Below are 19,806 nucleotides of genomic sequence, written 5' to 3'. Positions count from 1 at the left end.
AGATCGTTCAAGTCATAATGAGCCATTTAGAGCTAGATTATTATGTATTGGATTTTGTGCAAATAAAATGCATGTATGGACAATTCAACACGAGCTCCTAAGTTTGAATATGTACTAAACGGGATGCGTTAAGCATCCCGGCAGTCGCGATGCCAGTGGTCATGTGACCAACGCTGGAATCTGACACCACTTGGAATTCCGGCACCAGAATACAGACCACAAAGATCACAAATGTAAGTATCAGGGTCAGACACTACAGGGGGGTAAGCCATAGCCAGGAGGGTTGTGGTTGGTTTAGGACCAGGGGAGGGGTAAAATAATTACCCCATCCGGTCGGCATTCTCAATGACGGGATGCCAGTGTCGGACATCTTACCACCGGGACCCCATACCCAACCCGTACTAAACATATGAGACTGACAGTTTAAGTCTTTATTAAATTTGCACCTCGATTCAATTGCTTTTATAAAAATTTTAAGCAAGTCAATCTTGCACTTTTCAACGTGCCATATCTTTTCTCATCCTTCACTTTTCAGACTCGCAAAGTCTTTCTTATCTACCTACTGAAACCTCTTATCAATCAGCTCTCCCAAAATCATTGTCTGAGAAGGGGAAAGAGGAATCTGAAATCAAAATTTAGACTGAAAAATGTATATTGGCAAAGTGTGCAGCTATATCCCTAGTTATTGTATGTGAACGCACATCAACCTGGGTTCTACATGTGTGAAAGGAAACAACCCCGGACTAAGTCCTGGTTCCACGGCCCTGCTCTCGACCAGGGTCATGGGGCTAACAGCTGGGAATTTGCCGGCTTGCTAGACTGGATCACATGTCTGAAAGTGGCATAAGTGGACTGAAAAAGAACACATAAGCGACCCCATAAACCTAAGTTAGGAGATCTAATTTAGTAATCCTACAGTATACTTACAGTTATGCCATCTCAGGCCATCTTCTTTCCTTTTCACAGTTCAGTTCATTGCTCTGTAGATGTACACACTCCTACAGACATTTACTTTATTGATGGTCCTGGTTAGACAAGATGACAATTGGGTCATTATTTAATCATCCAGCCAACCAGTATATTTGTGCACCTGCTGTGAATCTGTGCTAGACTTAGCTATTCATCTATGAAAACTGTGCCCCTGACATTTATCTAGTATTCTGATTTTGAATGTTGCCAGCGCTAACTGCAGTATATGATTATTCTCATTACTGTAAGAAACTACCTAGCAAGACTAGCTTGGAGGCCTTAAATTGTGTATTATTCTCCTGTGGGCTCCCTGGTGACAAGTGATATTCCAATTAGACAGCATCAGGTGCTAATGGAATTGTTAGTCAGCATCTGGGATATTTTGTGACCGCTGCTTTCCTCTTGCTTTTCTGCACCAACCATTTAGTTTCCATGGGAATATTTTAGCAATTTTCATCACATAAATCTAAATATTTAATTAGTTTAAAAAACAAAACAAAAACAAACATTTTTTTTCTAAATGTTAAAGCACAGGTTTATACTGTATAGGCAAATCATTTTATTTGTTTTAAAAGACGATGAGGTCCCCTTTAAAGTGCTTGCACCTGCCCTACCACCACCTTTTATTAACCCAGGACTTTCAGAACTTGGTATTCCAGTCAAGGTGTTACAGGCCTGTGGTCATTTATGTGTATAATTAAAAAATTACCTCATGTTACCCCCCCCCCCCCCCCTTTACGACATAGATTCACTTGTTTCCCTTCCGTCCTCGCATAGAGAATATGTAAGCATCCATGTCTTAAGGGCCCTACATACTGGACGACATTTTAGAAAGATATGAAAGATATCGTTCACAAATGAACAACATATCGTTCATATCATCCAGTGTGGAGGCACTGACGATGAATGATGCGTGTCCCGCAGTCGTTCATCGTTGGTCTATCCTTGTTTACCATTGCAAGCCAATTTAGACAATATAGATGTTTGCAATGACAAATTGTTCATACAAATCGTTCTGTGTGTATACAAAAAATTGTTACTGAAAAATCGTTCATTGTTCATTTCGTTCATCGTTCAAATCGCCCAGTGTGTAGGGCCCTTTACTTCATTCATTGTCATGCTCATGCAAGTGGAACCTATTATACATGACCCTGTTGTAAAATGGTTTATATCTGATATCCACGTATTTATTGTTATACAGTTCATATTCATTGTTTGTAAACAAAAAATACAAAATTCAAAAAAAAAAAAATGACCATGATGTGAGGGGTGAAGGGTTTATTTTCCTGGAAAATGTTTGTATATACTTTTCTGGAACTTTTGTTTTTTATCCCAAGTTCCCAAAAGGCCAGGTTTAAGGCCTGTCGTATTCCATGTTCATGTTCTCCTTCCTCATAGCGCACTACAGATCATCCACATCAAAGTCTCATGCTTTAGTCAGCCATCTTGTATGAAGACAGGGCTCTTATTACTGACCCTTTCAAGGTCAATTCATTTTGTTAGTCAATGTTTAGTAGCGTGTCACAGACCATATGTACTATACATGTCTGGAGTTTGCTATCAAGTTTTGGTTTTTGTGAGTCTATCTCTTGGTGGTTGCTCCATATAAACTTCCTCTGTCAGCAAAGCTGTTTCACCATTATGTTTTACTTGCAGCTTCCTGTAAGTAATGTTCTAATTATCAGTTACTTATAATAGTCCTTTCTATATGGTTGTGAATATCTGTTGGCAACAACCCTTGATTTATACCAGTGGTTCACAAACTTTCTTGAATCCCGATAAGCTTGGAGTATCAGCATTATTTTCATGGCACTGATAGGCCAAAAGTATTTTATTGGAAAAACTGAAAAATATATTAAATTAAGCAAATTGTGCTTACCAGTCACTGTTAGGTTCAGTTATATTGTGGTGGTCAAGGTTTGCTCTGTTTGTCCACATAGTTTATGATTGGCAGCCACCAGAACTTTTTTTGCCTATCACATTGGCCATAAATAATTTGATTTGGTCCTGGACCACCAACCTTTGGCACCCCTGCATGTGCCCTGCATTGCCCCAGGGTGTCAAGTTTGGGAACCACTACTTTATACCGTTAAATGTACTCATTTGTGTTACATTTGACATTAAGGGGTAAATTTACAAAGAATCCAAGTATGAACATGCTGGGCATTGCTGGAATATGTGAGAGTTTTCAAGATCAAACACTCTAATTAAATAAGAATTGTATTTAACTGAATTGTGTTTTTATGCTGGCCTATGAAATCGTGTTTGCTCATGTGCGATTTCAATCGTACTGGTCAGGAACCAATAGATCTGCCTGTGAAGCTGCTTGTTGTGCAGAAGTTGTGTGTGTTGTGTTACAGTACAAATAAGTGGTTAAAAAAAAAAAAGTGACCACCCTTCGAAAACAAAAAAAAGATTATAACCAATACAAGGATAATGAGCTGTTTATGGTCCCGGAAAAAAGTGGAAAAACGTATACGTATTTCCATGAATTCGCATAGAGCTCGACCAGCAGGAGGGTAATGCCAGGACCTGAGCTGATACCAGGGGCTATCCCCCGTACACTTGGAGGTGGTGGGTGGGAGATTGATGTAATATTGTAGAAATATTGTCCGACACAGTGGGACTACAGGTCCCAGCAAGCCTGCCCCACATGCCGGCATTGGTGAAACACAAGTGTCAGCATGCCTAGGCAGTAAGGGCCCACTGGCACCTGTAGTCCCCCTGTAAAGGAAATATAAAAAAAAAACACACACACAATAGGTAATTTATTTAATGCTCACCAACACTCACACTACATACTTACCCCTACTCCATGGCGCAGGTTGGTCCTCTTCACCAATAGGCATCCAGGGTTCTTTTTTTTTAAAACATGAATCCTGAACCAAGTAGATATGCAAGAACAGTATATACATGTTGTACATATTGAACTTGACCATAGAAAAATATATTCTGCATGGTTTCCTCTTCTCTCAGTCAATCAGCGGGCGCTGCCAACAGTTATACAAGTTCCTGTTTCCATCCGGCTGCTCTTTATGTCGTACCCAAAGGAAATAGAGGAAATAACAACATTATTGTCTTGTGGTGCAGTAGACGTGCATATAGCTGAGGGTAGTATTAAAATTAGCTGCATATTCTAGTTCTGATGTATTTTGGCTAAATATTTTCAAGAGAAACATAACCCCACCCTTACAGCTGAACTCTATCATCACTTTACTTATATATGTTTTTTTATTGGTTGTTTTTTTTTCGCAGTCACATTCAATGAATCTGAAAGGGCAGATGATCTATGTTTTTGAATCCAGTGCCATTCTCTTTATGGGATCTCCATGTGTGGATCGACTAGAAGATTTCACTGGTCGTGGCCTCTACCTGTCAGATATCCCAATCCACAATGCTCTTAGGGACGTTGTGCTGATAGGAGAACAGGCCAGAGCACAGGATGGATTAAAGAAGAGGTTAGGGAAGCTGAAAGCTACACTGGAACTTGCTCACCAAGCTTTGGAGGAGGAGAAAAAGAAAACTGTTGATCTTTTATTCTCAATCTTTCCTGGAGAAGTTGCTCAGCAGCTGTGGCAAGGGCAAACTGTAAAAGCCAAGAAGTTTAACAATGTGACCATGCTTTTCTCTGACATTGTGGGATTCACAGCAATATGCTCACATTGTTCACCCATGCAAGTTATTACCATGCTTAATGAACTTTACACACTTTTTGATCACCAATGTGGAGAACTTGATGTCTACAAGGTAATTGTCCCTTGTATTTAATGTCACAAAATGTTGCATTGACACTTCATGGTTGTCACCCTTAGATTCACTCATCCCTCAGTGTTGAGGTCTTTTATCATATTGCTTCCATTAGAATTAGTGCAAGACGTGATCTTTCACCGAAATTTCTGCACAAGTAGGTGATTGTTGATAGGATAAGTGTAAGAGAGGGACTGACGATGACATAAATGTTAGGGTATAAATGTAAGAGTAAATGGGATTAATGTAAGAGTGGTTTACATACAGACCTACACTAACACCTCTATATACACCATTAAAACAGAAAACATTATTCTGTCAACCGCTCGCTGCATTTACATAGTTGCCAAGTGTTCTTCATTTGCAGGACAGTTCCAGATGTCTCCAGGAAATCCATATTTGTTTAAATAATGGCAACAATTACTGTATAATTTCAATTACTAAATAGCATCGAATACTTACACTACTTTATTGTTTAGTCACATAATAATAGGAACCAATTACACAGCCTGAGTATTACACATTAGGAATAGCACACACAGACAACAAGACAAAAGGAGATGCTGATGACAAGACCTGTATAACCTGCATAGAAGGTTGTCATTGCGTAAAACTGGGACAGCTGTAGGTCCCATTCTTTGGGAAATTATAAGGCAGAGTCCTAGAGAATGCTTGGCAGAAAGGGGAAATAAGAGTCTGATATGATTGACAGATGGCCACTGAGGGCAGTTGATAAGGGTCTGCAGATTTGAAACACTGGAAATGGTTAACAGCTGATATGTATGCAGATGATACCTGTATGAACAGTAGAGAGCAAATGGCTGACTAAAAGCTTGGCTCAGTTGTTGGCACTTCCTAACAGTCAGAGGGCTGCTGGAATCCAGAAGGTCTAGAGCAGACATGTCCAAACTGCAGCCCTCCAGCTGTGGAGAGACTACACAACCCAGCATGCCCCGACACAGCTTTAGCATTCTCTGACAGCAAAACTGTGTCAGGGCATGCTGGGATATATAGTTTCACAACAGCTGGAGAGCCGCAGTTTGAACATGCCTGATCTAGGGGGATGAGGTGCTGCATCTGCAATTCTGAAGCACACATGGAAATGTAAGCACTCACAGAGGTCCAGATATGGAGATACTGTACTATATAACCCATGACAGAGGCAGTTCTGCTTCATGTAGGGATCTGTGGCCTTATGTATACACCACAATCTTTAGCAGGGTAACTGGGAGAGCTGATGTTGTAGTAAAGCTCTGATCAGTGACCACCGCATGGCTGGAGGCCAGAACTAGGCTATACTGTATTATACTAGAAAAAAAATCCAATTCTTTAAGATAAAAATTGCAGATATGGCACTTTGAAATGCATTTTGTCTAAATGGATGACAGGCAATGCCCCACTCACCAGCTATTCATACATTAATATTTATTAAAGATATATAATTGATATACCCAAAATACATTATAATAATGTGCAGTGAACCTTCCGATTTTACAGAAGCTGCATGACGTCGCCGAGAGGTGTGGATCATTAGATCGACAGTGTCTAGGTCGACAATGTTTAGGTCGACCACTATTTTTTTGGGTGTCGTTTTCTTCTTTGAGTGACCGGGAACCCCAATTAGTGCACCGTGTCCCCTCGCATGACTCGCTGCACTTGCCATGCTTCGGGCAAGGTGACTCACTTCGCTCGGCACAGATTACCGTTCCAATCGTAGTCCACGTGAATCGTTAAGTATGAAAAAGTTAAAAAAAGGACAAAATTTGAAAAACCCATGTCGACCTTTTGACCTGTCGACTTAGCACATGTTGACCTTCCAACCCTGTCGACCTAGTGACTGTCGACCTATAGTGGTTGACCTAAACATTGTCGACCTAGACAGTGTCGATCTTTAGACCGGATCCCGTCGCCGAGATTACAGCTAAATTTAAAGTGGCAACCAGTTATAAGGCTGATTCATTAATCTCGCTGAAATCAGAAGCTATTACATAAACCCCTATGACTGAGCAGCCCGCAAGCTAGTTGAAACAATTACAGTAGACTTGTCACTGCAAGCTTCACCAAACCCTCAATAGCCAGCCCACAGTTTGTATGAAAGGGTCAGAATGCCCTTTTAAGCATGAAAGATATTGACATTAGCTGTGATCATGAAGCCACACTGTTATTTTTAAACATATTTGAAATACGGGTTGAGTATCCCTTATCCAAAATTCAAAATCACACATTTTTGGGTCCCCTACTGAGATAATGGCATATTTATTATCTATTATGTGTATATATAGAACTATTATATAGATATATAATATAATAAACATATATATGTGTCATTATCTCAGTAGGGGAACAAAAAATGTGTGATTTTGAATTTTGGATAAGGGATCCACAACCCGTATATCATTGGTGTTTATGGTACACTCCTGGCTAATCATGCACCCTGTTATTCAAACAACATGTCTTCCTGCAAGGCTAAGAGGCAATTCATTTACTGTATATTTTACAGATAATGAAGAATGACAGGAGTGCTTTAAAAGGACTCCGAAGCAAACAAATAAATACTGTAAAGTACCAACCAATCAGCTACTATCATTTTTCATATGCAGCCTGTAAAATGAAGAAGCTGAATAGTTAGTAGTTTATCTCTCCACTTTATCTCTCTACAAGCTTTGATAAATACCTCATTAAGCATTATGCATTTAAAGGACATCTCCACCCAACTAATTTGCTTTAATGTTCATACCCTATAAAGAATCTATGGCCCTCATTCCGAGTTGATCGGTCGCAAGGCGAATTTAGCAGAGTTACACACGCTAAGCCGCCGCCTACTGGGAGTGAATCTTAGCTTCTTAAAATTGCGACCGATGTATTCGCAATATTGCGATTACTAACTACTTAGCAGTTTCAGAGTAGCTTCAGACTTACTCTGCCTGTGCGATCATTTCAGTGCTTGTCGTTCCTGGTTGACGTCACAAACACACCCAGCGTTCGCCCAGGCACTCCCACCGTTTCCCCGGCCACTCCTGCGTTTTTTCCGGAAACGGTAGCGTTTTCAGCCACACGCCCCTGAAACGCCGTGTTTCCGCCCAGTAACACCCATTTCCTGTCAATCACATTACGATCGCCGGAGCGATGAAAAAGCCGTGAGTAAAATTACTTTCTACATAGTAAAGTTACTTGGCGCAGTCGCAGTGCGAACATTGCGCATGCGTACTAAGCGGATTTTCACTGCGATGCGATGAAAAATACAGAGCGAACAACTCGGAATGAGGGCCTATATTTTAAATAATATGTACAGTACTATGGGGGTCTTTGCACTTCAAGAGTAGCTCCCGACCAGCGCAGCTTTAGCGTGCTGGCCGGGAGCTACTCATCGCTACCTGGCCTGCTGCGTGTGGGGGACCGCCTGCGTTGGCCAGACCGCTCCCCCTAAACGGCAGCTTAACGCAGCTGTCCAGCCCCCTCCCGCCCAGCGACCGCCTCTGCCTCAGAGGCGATCGCTAGGCAACGACGGCTGCCACGCGCCGGCGCACTGCGGTGCTGGCTCATGCGCAGTTCCGACCCGATCGCTGCGCTGCGAGAAACTGCCGCGAGCGATCAGGTCGGAATGACCCCCTATATGTCCTCTCTAGCATCTTAGAGGTGAAGCTTTCTTTGGTAATGATAAGCACTACCAGGCTCCTACAAGTCTTGCTGTTAGGTATGGACCATTGGGGCTAGTAATGTACCAGTCGGGAGGCATTCATTATGCCGGCTGTCGGGATCCCGGCTGTCATGATACCAAAGCTGGAATCCCGACACCCGGTAAAATACAGCAGTCGGAATCCTGACCACCGGCTGGAATCCCCAGTCGGGTGGTGGTCCACGCCACCACCGGTCGCAACCGGGCCCCAAGCATGGCAAGCGCAGTAAGCCCATGAGGGGACACGCTGTGTTCACCGCCGGTATTCCGGCTGTCAGGATTTTGGCGTCAGTTTCCTGACCACCGGGATATCATACTGAACCCTTCCAGTCATAGCAATGTTGGGCCTCATTTTGACTTAGGAGCAAATGCATCTTACAGTAAGGAGTATAGTTAATAAAATGCGGGATCATAGTGGTGGAGATGTTGCTCATAGCAACCAATAAATATCTATTTATTTATCTAGCACCTTTTGGAACATAATAGCCAGAATCGGAATGGCTGCTATGACAACACCTCCACTTCTTTAAACCCGCACTTTAGTAAATATAGCCCTATGGGTGAGAATTTCCACCTGGACCAACTACTGTATCTTGCCATATAAGAGGTTCAACCTCAATTTGATATTTCCAAGCAGGTGAAATACCTCTAGATTTTAACTGTAATGAATAAACACTGAACAGATTACACACTGTAATCTAGAGTTAAAATAGGATGTGCCCCCTGTCCAACTTTAAATCTGTCCTCCCTGCAGCACAACGTGGTTTTCCATGGTGCAAAATTGCACCATGTACCAGTTTTAAATTCTAACTCAAAATCAAGCCCACAGTGCCATGTTTTACACGGTATTTCATTACAGATCAGTCCTAGCCACTAAAATATTTTCCGAGCATCTGCTGTCATTGAAGAAATTCTGTTACTATAAATGTAATGGGCCCTACACACTGCGTGATATTAGTGAAAGATATGAACGATCTCGTTCATTAATGAACGAGATATCGTTCATATCTTTCAGTGTGGAGGCACCAGCGATGAACGATGCGCGGCCCCGCACTCGTTCATCGCTGGTGCCCCGTCGCTTGTGCATGCAGGCCAATATGGACGATCTCGTCCATATTTGCCTGCACTGCTATGGAGCCAGGTGACCGAGGGAGTGAAGAAACTTCACTCCCCCCGTCACTGCCCCCCCGCCGCCGGGTCGGCCGTATCCGCCGTCAGGCAGCTCGGCGGCGGATCGCTCAATGTGTAGGGCCCATTAATGTAATGTAAGAGGTGCATTCATAACCTTTTCCCTTTACACTTTCTGCCATCTGCATAATTTTTTACCATGTATAAAGAGTTTATGCTGCATTAGACCCATGGGATAGGTGACATGCTATCATGCAGACCAGAATTACAGGTACAGCACCATAACTACATATTAGATATGTTTCTTTAAAGCAGATATCCTCTTATATATTTGTAGGTGGAAACTATTGGTGATGCATACTGTGTGGCTGGAGGATTACATAGGGAAAGTGAGACACATGCATTTCAGGTTGCTCTGATGGCTTTGAAAATGATGGAACTTTCAGATGAAGTCACGTCCCCTCATGGTGAGCCTATCAAGGTCAGTTACCATATGCTGTAGATTCATTATTATTTCTTTATTTATGTACAGTTTCTTATATAATGCAGCATATTCCGTTTATTGTAATAATAACCCATCTCTATTTTCACTTCAGTGCATGTTAAATGAACTCTGGGACCACAGCCATTTTAGGACCACATTTCTCTCTAGCATTTGACAATTATCCTTATGCCAATAAGATGTGGCATGTGCCATACTAAGAATTTAATTACATATTTATCTTCTTTTTTTTTTTGTAGATGCGTATTGGTCTACATTCTGGTTCGGTGTTTGCTGGTGTTGTGGGAGTAAGGATGCCACGATACTGCCTTTTTGGAAACAATGTTACTCTTGCCAATAAGTTTGAATCATGCAGTGTACCAAGAAAAATCAATGTCAGCCCTACGACTTACAGGTACAGTTTCTTTATTATAGTATATATTGTGCTATGCTACAGCTGTGTCCTAATACGTCTTTGCTGCTGTCGCGCCAAACAGCCCCTCTTGGCACGCCAGGTCACGTGAGACTCTGCTAGCTTGCCAAAAATGCATCTACTGTAAGTTGCAACGCAATGCGTCTAGGATGCACGAGGAGACTGTGCTGACTAACTTGATATAAAACATCTGTGTGTGACTGAGTCTCTGAATCTGTACACAAAGTGCTACAATGTAGCAGCTGCAGCTTTTTTCCAATACAAGTTCTGTTCTGCTCCGTATACAGACTCAGGGCCTAATTCAGACCTGATCGCTGGGCTGCTAAAATTATTGTGGAAAAGTAGTGAAAAGTGTGGAGAAGTGCGCCAGTGGAGAAGTTGCCCATGGCGACCAATCAGCTGCTCTGTATAATTTTATAGTATGCAAATTGTAAATGTTACTTCAATGTTGATTGGTCGCCATGGGCAACTTCTCCACTGGCTCACTTCTCTACACATTTCACTGTTTCATGAATAGACCCCTTAGTCACATACAGATATACAAGTGTCGCAAATTAATCAGCACAGTCTCCTTGTGCATCCTAGCCGCATTGCGTTGTGACTAATGATGCATTTTCATTTTAAAAAATGCACAACGCTAGAGTTTCATGGGACCTGCTGCACCGAAAGGGGCTGTTTGGCGTGACGGCAGCAATGATGTATGAGGACACATCTGTATCTTTTATTTCTATAGCGCCATCAAGTGGTGTACAGGGAAAAATTACAATAAACCACAAAGCATTCAGTATAAAATAGTACAAACAAACAATTCAAGGGCAAATATCACAGAGGGACTTACTGTACAGTAAGTAAGTGACAGTTATTAATAGTAACTTTCTATGACCCAGTACCTGGGAAAGGAACAGTCACTGGCTGTGAGTGGCAATGCACTAGTGACATGGATAAAGCAGGCAGAGAACAAGAGGGTGAAGGGTCGCCCCTTCCCATACTTTACAAATGGACAGGCACGCCCACAGTGCGTGTCAAAAAAGGGGTGTGGTCTCACAAGGAAATGGTGTGGGTGACAAAAGAAGTGGGTGGCAGAAATGCAGAGGGTGACAGCGAGATAGTGGGTAACTGGGGAGGCAGTGGGTGACATGGAGTCAGTGGGTGACAGAGGCAATAGAGAGGCGGGGGTAACAGAGAGGCAGATGGTGACATGGAGATAGTGGGTGACATGGAAGGCAGTTGTAAGATGGAGGCAGTGGGTGACATGTGGTCTTTTTATATTCCTCCCTGCTGTTTCCTTTTTGCCTGCGGCTCCCAGCAGATCCCACGACCCCTCCTATCGTCAGTGGCGCCCACAACCAGCGGCACTGGCACCCCTTCCCCCATCATTGTCATCACCCGCAACTAGCAAGAACCCCCCCCAATACCACCCACAGCACTGTAAACTCACTACCCCACTACCCCCACCGGAATCGCATGAAAACCCTTTCCACTAATCACCGCTGCTGTTGTTGCTTCTGCTGCTGTGTGAGGGGAGAACGCAGCACGCGCCTCTACTGCCCCTCAGTGCTCAGTGAAGTCCAATCTCCGGCGGCGTGTATCTCAAATGAGGCTGCCGGTCCACGAGCTCTGATTGGCTAATTAACCAGTGCCTCATTTGAGATTCACACCGCCACCATCGCCGGATACCGGACTTCACTGAGCATTGAGGAGCAGGAGAGGCACACGCTGCGCTCTCTTCCCCTCACACAGCAACGGCTGCAAGCATGGTGGTTGGGCCGGCGGTACTGCGTACCGGCTGGCAATTTCTTACCGGTACGTAGTACCGCCCCGTACCGCCATACTTGCAGCACTGCTAATTACTTACCTGAGACTGAAGTTTGTGGTGTTATCTTAGAGACCCAGTCATTTATGCAGCAGCTGCAGGGGTTAGAGTTCTGCGCTGACAGGACACACTGGCTGCAGGGACAGAATACAGCGGATGCAGCGGAGAGGCTGCAGGGGACAGGACCCTGGCTGAAGGGGAGAAAGGGTTGTGGGGACAGAATACAGTGGCCACAGGGGACAGATTCCTGGGTAAAGCAGGATGGCTGCTGGAACAGGGTGGGTATCAGCATACCAACGCCGGGATCCCGACAGCATACCGACGCCGGGATCTCGGCGGGATGGGGAGAGTGCAGCAAGCCCCTTGCGTGCTCGGTGGTGACATGGCTTCTATTCCTACTCTATGGGTGTCGTGGCACCCACGAGTGGAAATAGTCCCTGTTGGTTGGCATGCCGACTGTCGGGATAGTGAGGGGGCGGGATGTTAATGGAGGTCATGTGACAGTCAGTCTCCCGACCTCCGGTCACATGAATACCACCCACTGGAACAGGCTAAGAGGCTGTGGGTATGGCTGCAAGGTATATGGGGGAAGAGGACTGCAGGAATGGGACACGGGCTGTGGGGATGGATGCCAGAGGTCCGGCGGAGGAATGCCAACAGCAGCTGGCACTGGGGAGAGGCTGTGAGGGGCAAGACCCATGAGAGAGGTAGCCCCACAGTGCAGACATCCCGACTGCCAGTGAAGTCCTCTCCTGTCACCGCAGCCTGAGTATGTTGCAGGCAGCAAATTAAAATAATTAAGAAAATGCCAGAAAATGACAGGGGAGACACGTGACTGGGTGCCCCCACCCTAGAATCCGCAACTGCGCGCGTGCACACACACACATTAACAACACACACATACATACTGTACACACACACACACTTTCTCTCTCACAAGCTCTTTGCATCCACTTACCGCAGTCTGGCTGGATCTGCAGTAGGTAGCCTGGTCCCGTGTAGCTCCTCCCCCTATGTCCATGTATCTCCACCCCCTTTATGCTGACACTGGGGATGGGAGAGGAGGTTTCAAGCTGCCGACGCTGTTGCCTGTCCTACAGTGACAGGCACGGCAGCAGGGGAGACAGGGCAGCGCAGCAGCGGGGATGCAGAACAGGGAGAGCGCCTCTCCACCCTGGTGCCTCCCTACCCTGCATCCCTTTGCTGAGCGGGTAGCGCCGAGCCTGCCGACGTGAATGAGAGCACCATCAGTATAGTAGAAGGAACTGTGAATTTTTTTTAGATACATTATATGTGTAAGAACAGGACAAGGTATGGAAGTAGTTAAATTAGATGTAAAAATGCATAAAAGTAATATATAAACAATATAAATGTATACGCAACTCTTTTATTCAATATTCAATTTATATATTTCATTATTCTTTCAGTTTGCTTAAGGAATTCAAAGGATTCAAGTTTATACCTCGATCAAGAGAAGATCTTCCACCAAACTTTCCCTCTGAAATTCCTGGTATATGTTATTTTCTTGAAGCCTCTGATAAAGAACTGCTGACTAACACCTGGTGCCAAAAAAAGACTGTTGAGGATTCACATTTCAATAAAACAAAATAGACTTATTTTTATCTAATTTATTTTTACAATTTTCTGTAGAAATATTGCTTTAAATGATATGGTCTTCCTTTTATTTTATGTTTTGAAAACATACATCTCCTGAGTAGCTTGTAATTCAGAATGCTGATTTGTAACTGCCCTACAAAAAGGTTCTAGAGATCTAAAATATTTTTTTTAAAAAAAGCTCACCTAATTTGTATATCCATATTAAATTTCCATTAGGAGTATTTTCTATTTGTTTTTGTTTTTTTGTTTTTTCAAACCTATTTTTATGATACATCATTTGTAGAATAATAACTGAAATGTTTTAAAGCATATGTTTTAAAAATTGTGAAAATAATATAGTCACACTTCATGATAAATGTGTTTTCATCACAGGAAACAGATTTCCTAAATCTCACCATTTTGCTAATATACTTTTTTTTTTTTTATAATGTATTGCAAAAACGTTATATTATGAAAATGGCATATTAAGAGTTCTAAAAAAAGAAAGTTAACTAATGAGATCAAACTGCAGATATGTCTTCATACACTGTGGCTCTAGTAGTGGCAAATGGATCCTCTCAGGGCACCAGATCCCAGGCGACGTGGACACGCTGAACATCTTTTTAGCTCACAAAATATGTCTTCTTCACATAAATAAAACAGGTGTGAGGGACAAAAGTAATTTGCTAGACTGCACTGATCAATTTGATTTGTGACACTTGTATATTTGTGTGCGAATGAGCCTGAATCTGTATAAGAAGTGAAATGTTGCAGCGACCATGGCTTTTTCTCACGCCAAGTTCCGTTGTGCTTTATCCGCGACTTTGTACATGTTTAAAATTAATTCCTGTGCGTATAATGTCGCTGCCTTAGCATCTTTAGTTTACTGCGAGTGGTGTTTTGCTGTGTCTGTGATGCGAATAAGACACAAAATGTAAAGATAAATACGCTACCCTAAACCTTTCAAGACGTCGGGCATCTCGCACTGTATGGTCTATGGATGCTTGGTGTATGAGAACACATCTGTAGGTTTAGTTTCAGCATGATAATATTTGCCACGTAATAGGTCCCTATGGCACTTATCTAAAGGTACAGTCCATTGCAAAGTTACGGTATGTTCTTTAGCATACTGTATCACATGGAGTTGTTAACTTTATTTAAAGCCCTAAGAAAAAAATTATCAATGATTTATAGACTACTAACATAACATATGATGTGGCGGAGGCTTTAGACTGTTGATAGCATTAAACATTGCCATCCCATCCTACCTCCCTCTGTCATCACGTGACCACCAAAGAGCTTAGTGACTGACTGCCTCAGACTAACAGATCAGGTTACACTTCCGTAGAGGTGGTCAGTATGTGGCCCTCCAGCTGCTGTGGGACTACACGTTTTACTATCAGGACATGATAAAACAATGAGTGGGCATTCTGGGACCTTTACGAGTCTCCTGGGTACAAACAGCTGGTAAATGTTTCCAGATGAGAGAGATTTGTTTTGCAGTGGTAGCCAAAGCAATCTCATCTACAAGTCCAATAGGAACACTGAGTTATAGTGCGACCTCCTGGAAAATTATTCTAGATTCAAGTTAAAAAGGTACAAACTTACTGTGTCAGAAAAAAGAGTGAGATCTATGAGAATGCACCATTAGATGTTGGGCTTCAAGGAAACTGTAATAAAAATAAAACTTTCAGCAGAAAGTGGCACATTTTAAAACTTAGCTGAACGTAAATAATTTAAAACCTAGTTAATGTGATTTCAACCAAGACTGTGGGGAAGCTGGCACAGTATGTTTTAAGCCCTTGTCAAATCATGACAGGTTTAAGACTAAACTTTGTTTTCAAAAAACAAACCAAGTAATGTTCAAGTGGAGGTTTCTATGGGAGTGGGAAATGTATCCCTTTTTTTAGCGTATTTAGAGTTGCACGCAAATCTGCAGACAGATCTTACTATTTTTCTCTGCGTGCTCCTGCGCCAGCATACATAACTTAAAGCAACTACAGATGTAGCCACGCTCATCATCGCTACAGCTAGCTGGCACGTGCACTCCTGGTGCGGGTACGGGCAACTCTCACACAAAATGTGGTTGCATCTGTAGCCGGCTAATGTGTGACACTGAGGAATCCGCAATACAGAACATACCGAGGAGCGAGATTTTTACTTCTTCAAAAATCCCAGCTCTATGATTGTTTCTCATTACACAGTATTTCTTTGTACATACACACTCTAAACTGTAGTCAAATTTTGGTAAAATGATAGCTTTGTAATAATATTGCAAAGACTACCCTGTATTATAAAGTATTTCTCTGTATTTGAAGCATAATAGACTGCAAAGACTTCATCAGTATCGTATTTCGCCTAATGAAGAGACTTAGGCCCTGAAACATAGACCTAAGGATATACCTTGCCTTTGTGTATTATATTATTTGGGCACCGGGGTGGCATATATATATATATATTCCAGTGTGCCCAGCTCTCCCAGTACAGAATCTCATGCACCAGGTGCCCCCACAGTAGTGTCAATACATAATCCGGAGGTGCGGCACTCCTGGCGGCTTGGAGAAAGGTCACTAGTCGCAGGCATAAACTGCAACGTTTCAATGACTTTGATGTGTCATTTTCATCAGGTATGCCTGATGAGAAAAGAAAAAAAAAAAATATATATATATATATATATAATAGGCAAAGAAACGGCATCACTCCAGGTCTTGTACCGTGGTAAAATAGAAAAGTGTTTTGAGCAAAATCACATGTCCAACGTTTCAGGGCCCGTAGCCCCTTTGTCAAGGTGTGAATCTTGACAAAGGGGCTACGGGCCCCGAAACGTTGATTTTGCTCAATACACTTTTCTATTTTACCACGGTACAAGACCTGGAGTGACGCCATTTCTTTGCCTATTATATCTGATTCACTACGGAGGGCACCCAGGCTATTTTACTTTGCAGGACCAGGAGTGCCGGGCATTACAGCACGCTATATATATATATATATATATATATATATATATTGTACAGGGTCTACAGTGTGTGGACAGAAGTGAAAATGTATTATATGTTTGGGGCAAGTACACAGCTCTTTCTCAAGAGTCGACATGTCTAATACATTTCATGGTTATTTACAGTTGGATGCAGTACTGTTTTTCCCCTAAAGGCCCATACACATTAGACGATGTCGCTCTGTGAGCGACATCGTCTAACGTTTCCCCCTCCCGGGCCGGCCGGTCGGCGGCCGCCTGTATGCACTGAGCGATATGACAGCTCATATCGCTCAGTGACGTCACGCCCCCGCCAGCCCTGCATGAAGGTCGTGGACGACAGTCCACATCCTTCATGCATGCCCTACCGACAGCGACGATCGTTGCCGACCCGCGGGGCCGCGCATCGGTCGTCGCTGGCGGCATACACACTTAACGATAAAATGAGCGACGTCGCTCAAGGAGGGGGAAAATGAGCGACGTCGCTCATTATATCGTTAAGTGTGTATGGACCTTTAGATGTCTATTTTGACAGCCAAGTCCATAAATAAACACACGCTTATATCTGCATCAAACTTTTTGTGCATCTTCAATGAACAACTAACACTGTAAAAGGCAGTAAGGGGAGGCATAGGCATTATATTATCTGACCACATTATCCTATTTGTACACAACACAATCTCTGAAAATTTTATTTTTGGTACAAAGGTTGTGTACAATTAAAGTAACGCACTAAGTACAGTACTGACATAAAATGACATAAACACTTGCACAGCTTTATTTTCATCACACATGACACTTGACACTTGGTGTAATATATATATAAATATATACACATATATATTTATATATATATATATATATATATATATGCAAAGTTGCTGTTATTTGCGAGCATCTACTCCATATTATGTATACTTATCCACCTCTAAGTAAGCCCTTTTCTCTTTATTCTCATGCTTCAACCCCTGAGGGATGTGGGGGGAGGGGGAAATATATTATACTGTATCTATATTTATATCTATATTTATATATATATATATATATACCTATGTAGCTGTCTCCGTTCACTTGGAGTGCTGCATTTCATGTATATGTGTGTATGTATATATATATATATATATATACACACACATACATTTTCATTTGTATAGTATATACAGTGCATGCAATTAACAACTATATTTTATGTGTTTCTTATAAATATATTTTAGAAAAAACAATGGTTATTTTTAAATGTCAAAAGTTGCTTAACTATGCTTAATATTATTATTACTGTCTATGTAAGTGTCTGAGATTATGCAGATGGAAATTTAACAGTCTTCCTACTGATGTTGCCAAATACTGTTACAATGAGTAGCTTCCGATAAAAATAGTATTTAACTGTAGTTGTTGTGCTGATATTGCTTCTGCAGCTTGTAGCGGTATCTGTTTGGGAAAGCCTTAAAGAAACAGTGGTATGTTTGAGTAATACTGTAATTACTTTGTTATTCGTTATTATTATGTAATGCTGCAATTAAATAAAAAACAACTATAGAACAAAAATGTCACCAAGAACTTCTCAAAGTTAATGTGTTGTACTGATTATCCAGCTAAGATATCACCGCTTCTCAGGCAGAATGTGTTTTCACCATTGGTCCCTGGAATGTACTTGTTATGAGACAAACATTGGCTTACTGGTTGTGAGCATCAAGCAATATGTGCTTTGTACTTTTATTAAATTCTATTTTGAGACTCATATTGTAATCTGTACTTGTCATAGCAATAAATGTTTTTAATATACGTTATTATTTCTAGGTTGTTGTTTTTTTGTTTTTTTTACTGTTGCTAGAATTCATCAAAGTAACAGCCAACAGCTTACCTGATTATACAAATGTATAGTTCTTAAGTGAAAACAAGGCTGCATGTGACAGGGAATTCAATTATGTTTGGTAGTGGAAATGATGCAAGCAGGAAGCCAGAGATTTAGGGGACTATTTACTAAGCCTTGGATAGAGACAATGTGGACGGAGATAAAATACCAGCCAATCAGCTCTTAACTGCCATGTTACAGGCTGTGTTTGAAAAATGACAGTTAGGAGCTGATTGGTTAAGACTTTATCTCCATCCAAGGCTAAGTACATAGGTCTGCAAACTCGGTCCTCATTAACCCACACAGTGCATGTTTTGTAGGTCTCACAGAATCACAAGTGAAATAATTAACGCCACCTGCGGACCTTTTAAAATGTGTCTGTGAGTAATTAATACACCTGTGCACCTGCTGGGTTACCCATAACCCAGGGGAGTGTATTTTCACTTTGCAAGAGCTGTACAAACAGATTTTGTGTAGCCTCTGAGTAGCCCAGGACTTACTCAGCCACTGCGATCACTTCAGCCTGTCTGGGACCGGAATTGATGTCAGAGACCCTCCCTGCAAACGCATGGACATGCCTGCATTTTTCCAAACACTCCCATAAAACGGTCAGTTGCCACTCACTCTCCTTGCGAACGCCAGTAGACCGGATCCTTTGCACAAACCCATTGCTGAACAGCAATACGCTTTGTACCCGTGTGACGGGCCTGCGCATTGCGGTGTATACGCATGCACAGTTTAGACCTGATCGCCCGCTGTATGAAAACGCAGACTAGCGATCAGGTCTGAATTAGGCCCTCTGTAGTAAGCCTTGGATAGAGATAAAGTGGACGGATATAAAGTACCAGCTAATCAGCTCCTAACTGCCATGTTACAGGCTGTGTTTGAAAAATGACAGGTAGGAGCTGATTGGCTGGTAAATAGACCCCTAAGTCTGTTAACAGCATCATTCATATCACGCTGGCTCTGCAGCACAGCAAATATCGATATATCTTGCAGATAACTTTGTACATCTGCCTGTGTGTACAGATGACTGACCAACCGACCCGTTATGCTGGCCACAGGAACTACCAACAGTGACATCACAACTGGGTGGGCAAATTTAAATGACCACCCAGCTGTGAGATCTGGCGAGAC

The 19,806-nt window shown here is 42.4% G+C and overlaps 1 protein-coding gene across 2 annotated transcripts in view; it reads left to right on the top strand.

Annotated features, from left to right (window-relative positions):
- GUCY1A1 (guanylate cyclase 1 soluble subunit alpha 1) overlaps nt 1-18,599 on the top strand; it is a 91,615-nt gene extending 73,016 nt beyond the window's left edge. For both annotated transcript variants that reach the window (XM_063920496.1, XM_063920495.1), the window contains 4 exons: nt 4,225-4,716; nt 9,858-10,001; nt 10,262-10,416; nt 13,675-18,599. In XM_063920496.1, coding sequence (XP_063776566.1) covers nt 4,225-4,716; nt 9,858-10,001; nt 10,262-10,416; nt 13,675-13,858 — 975 coding nt within the window. In that variant the 3' untranslated portion in view covers nt 13,859-18,599. The remainder of the gene's footprint in view (nt 1-4,224; nt 4,717-9,857; nt 10,002-10,261; nt 10,417-13,674) is intronic.
- The last annotated feature ends 1,207 nt before the right edge of the window (nt 18,600-19,806 follow it).

The sequence above is a fragment of the Pseudophryne corroboree genome, chromosome 1 (assembly GCF_028390025.1).
Source record: "Pseudophryne corroboree isolate aPseCor3 chromosome 1, aPseCor3.hap2, whole genome shotgun sequence".
NCBI lineage: Eukaryota > Metazoa > Chordata > Amphibia > Anura > Myobatrachidae > Pseudophryne > Pseudophryne corroboree.
The sequence above is the reverse complement of the archived record's forward strand: the minus strand, read 5'-3'. Positions and strand labels throughout refer to the sequence as shown.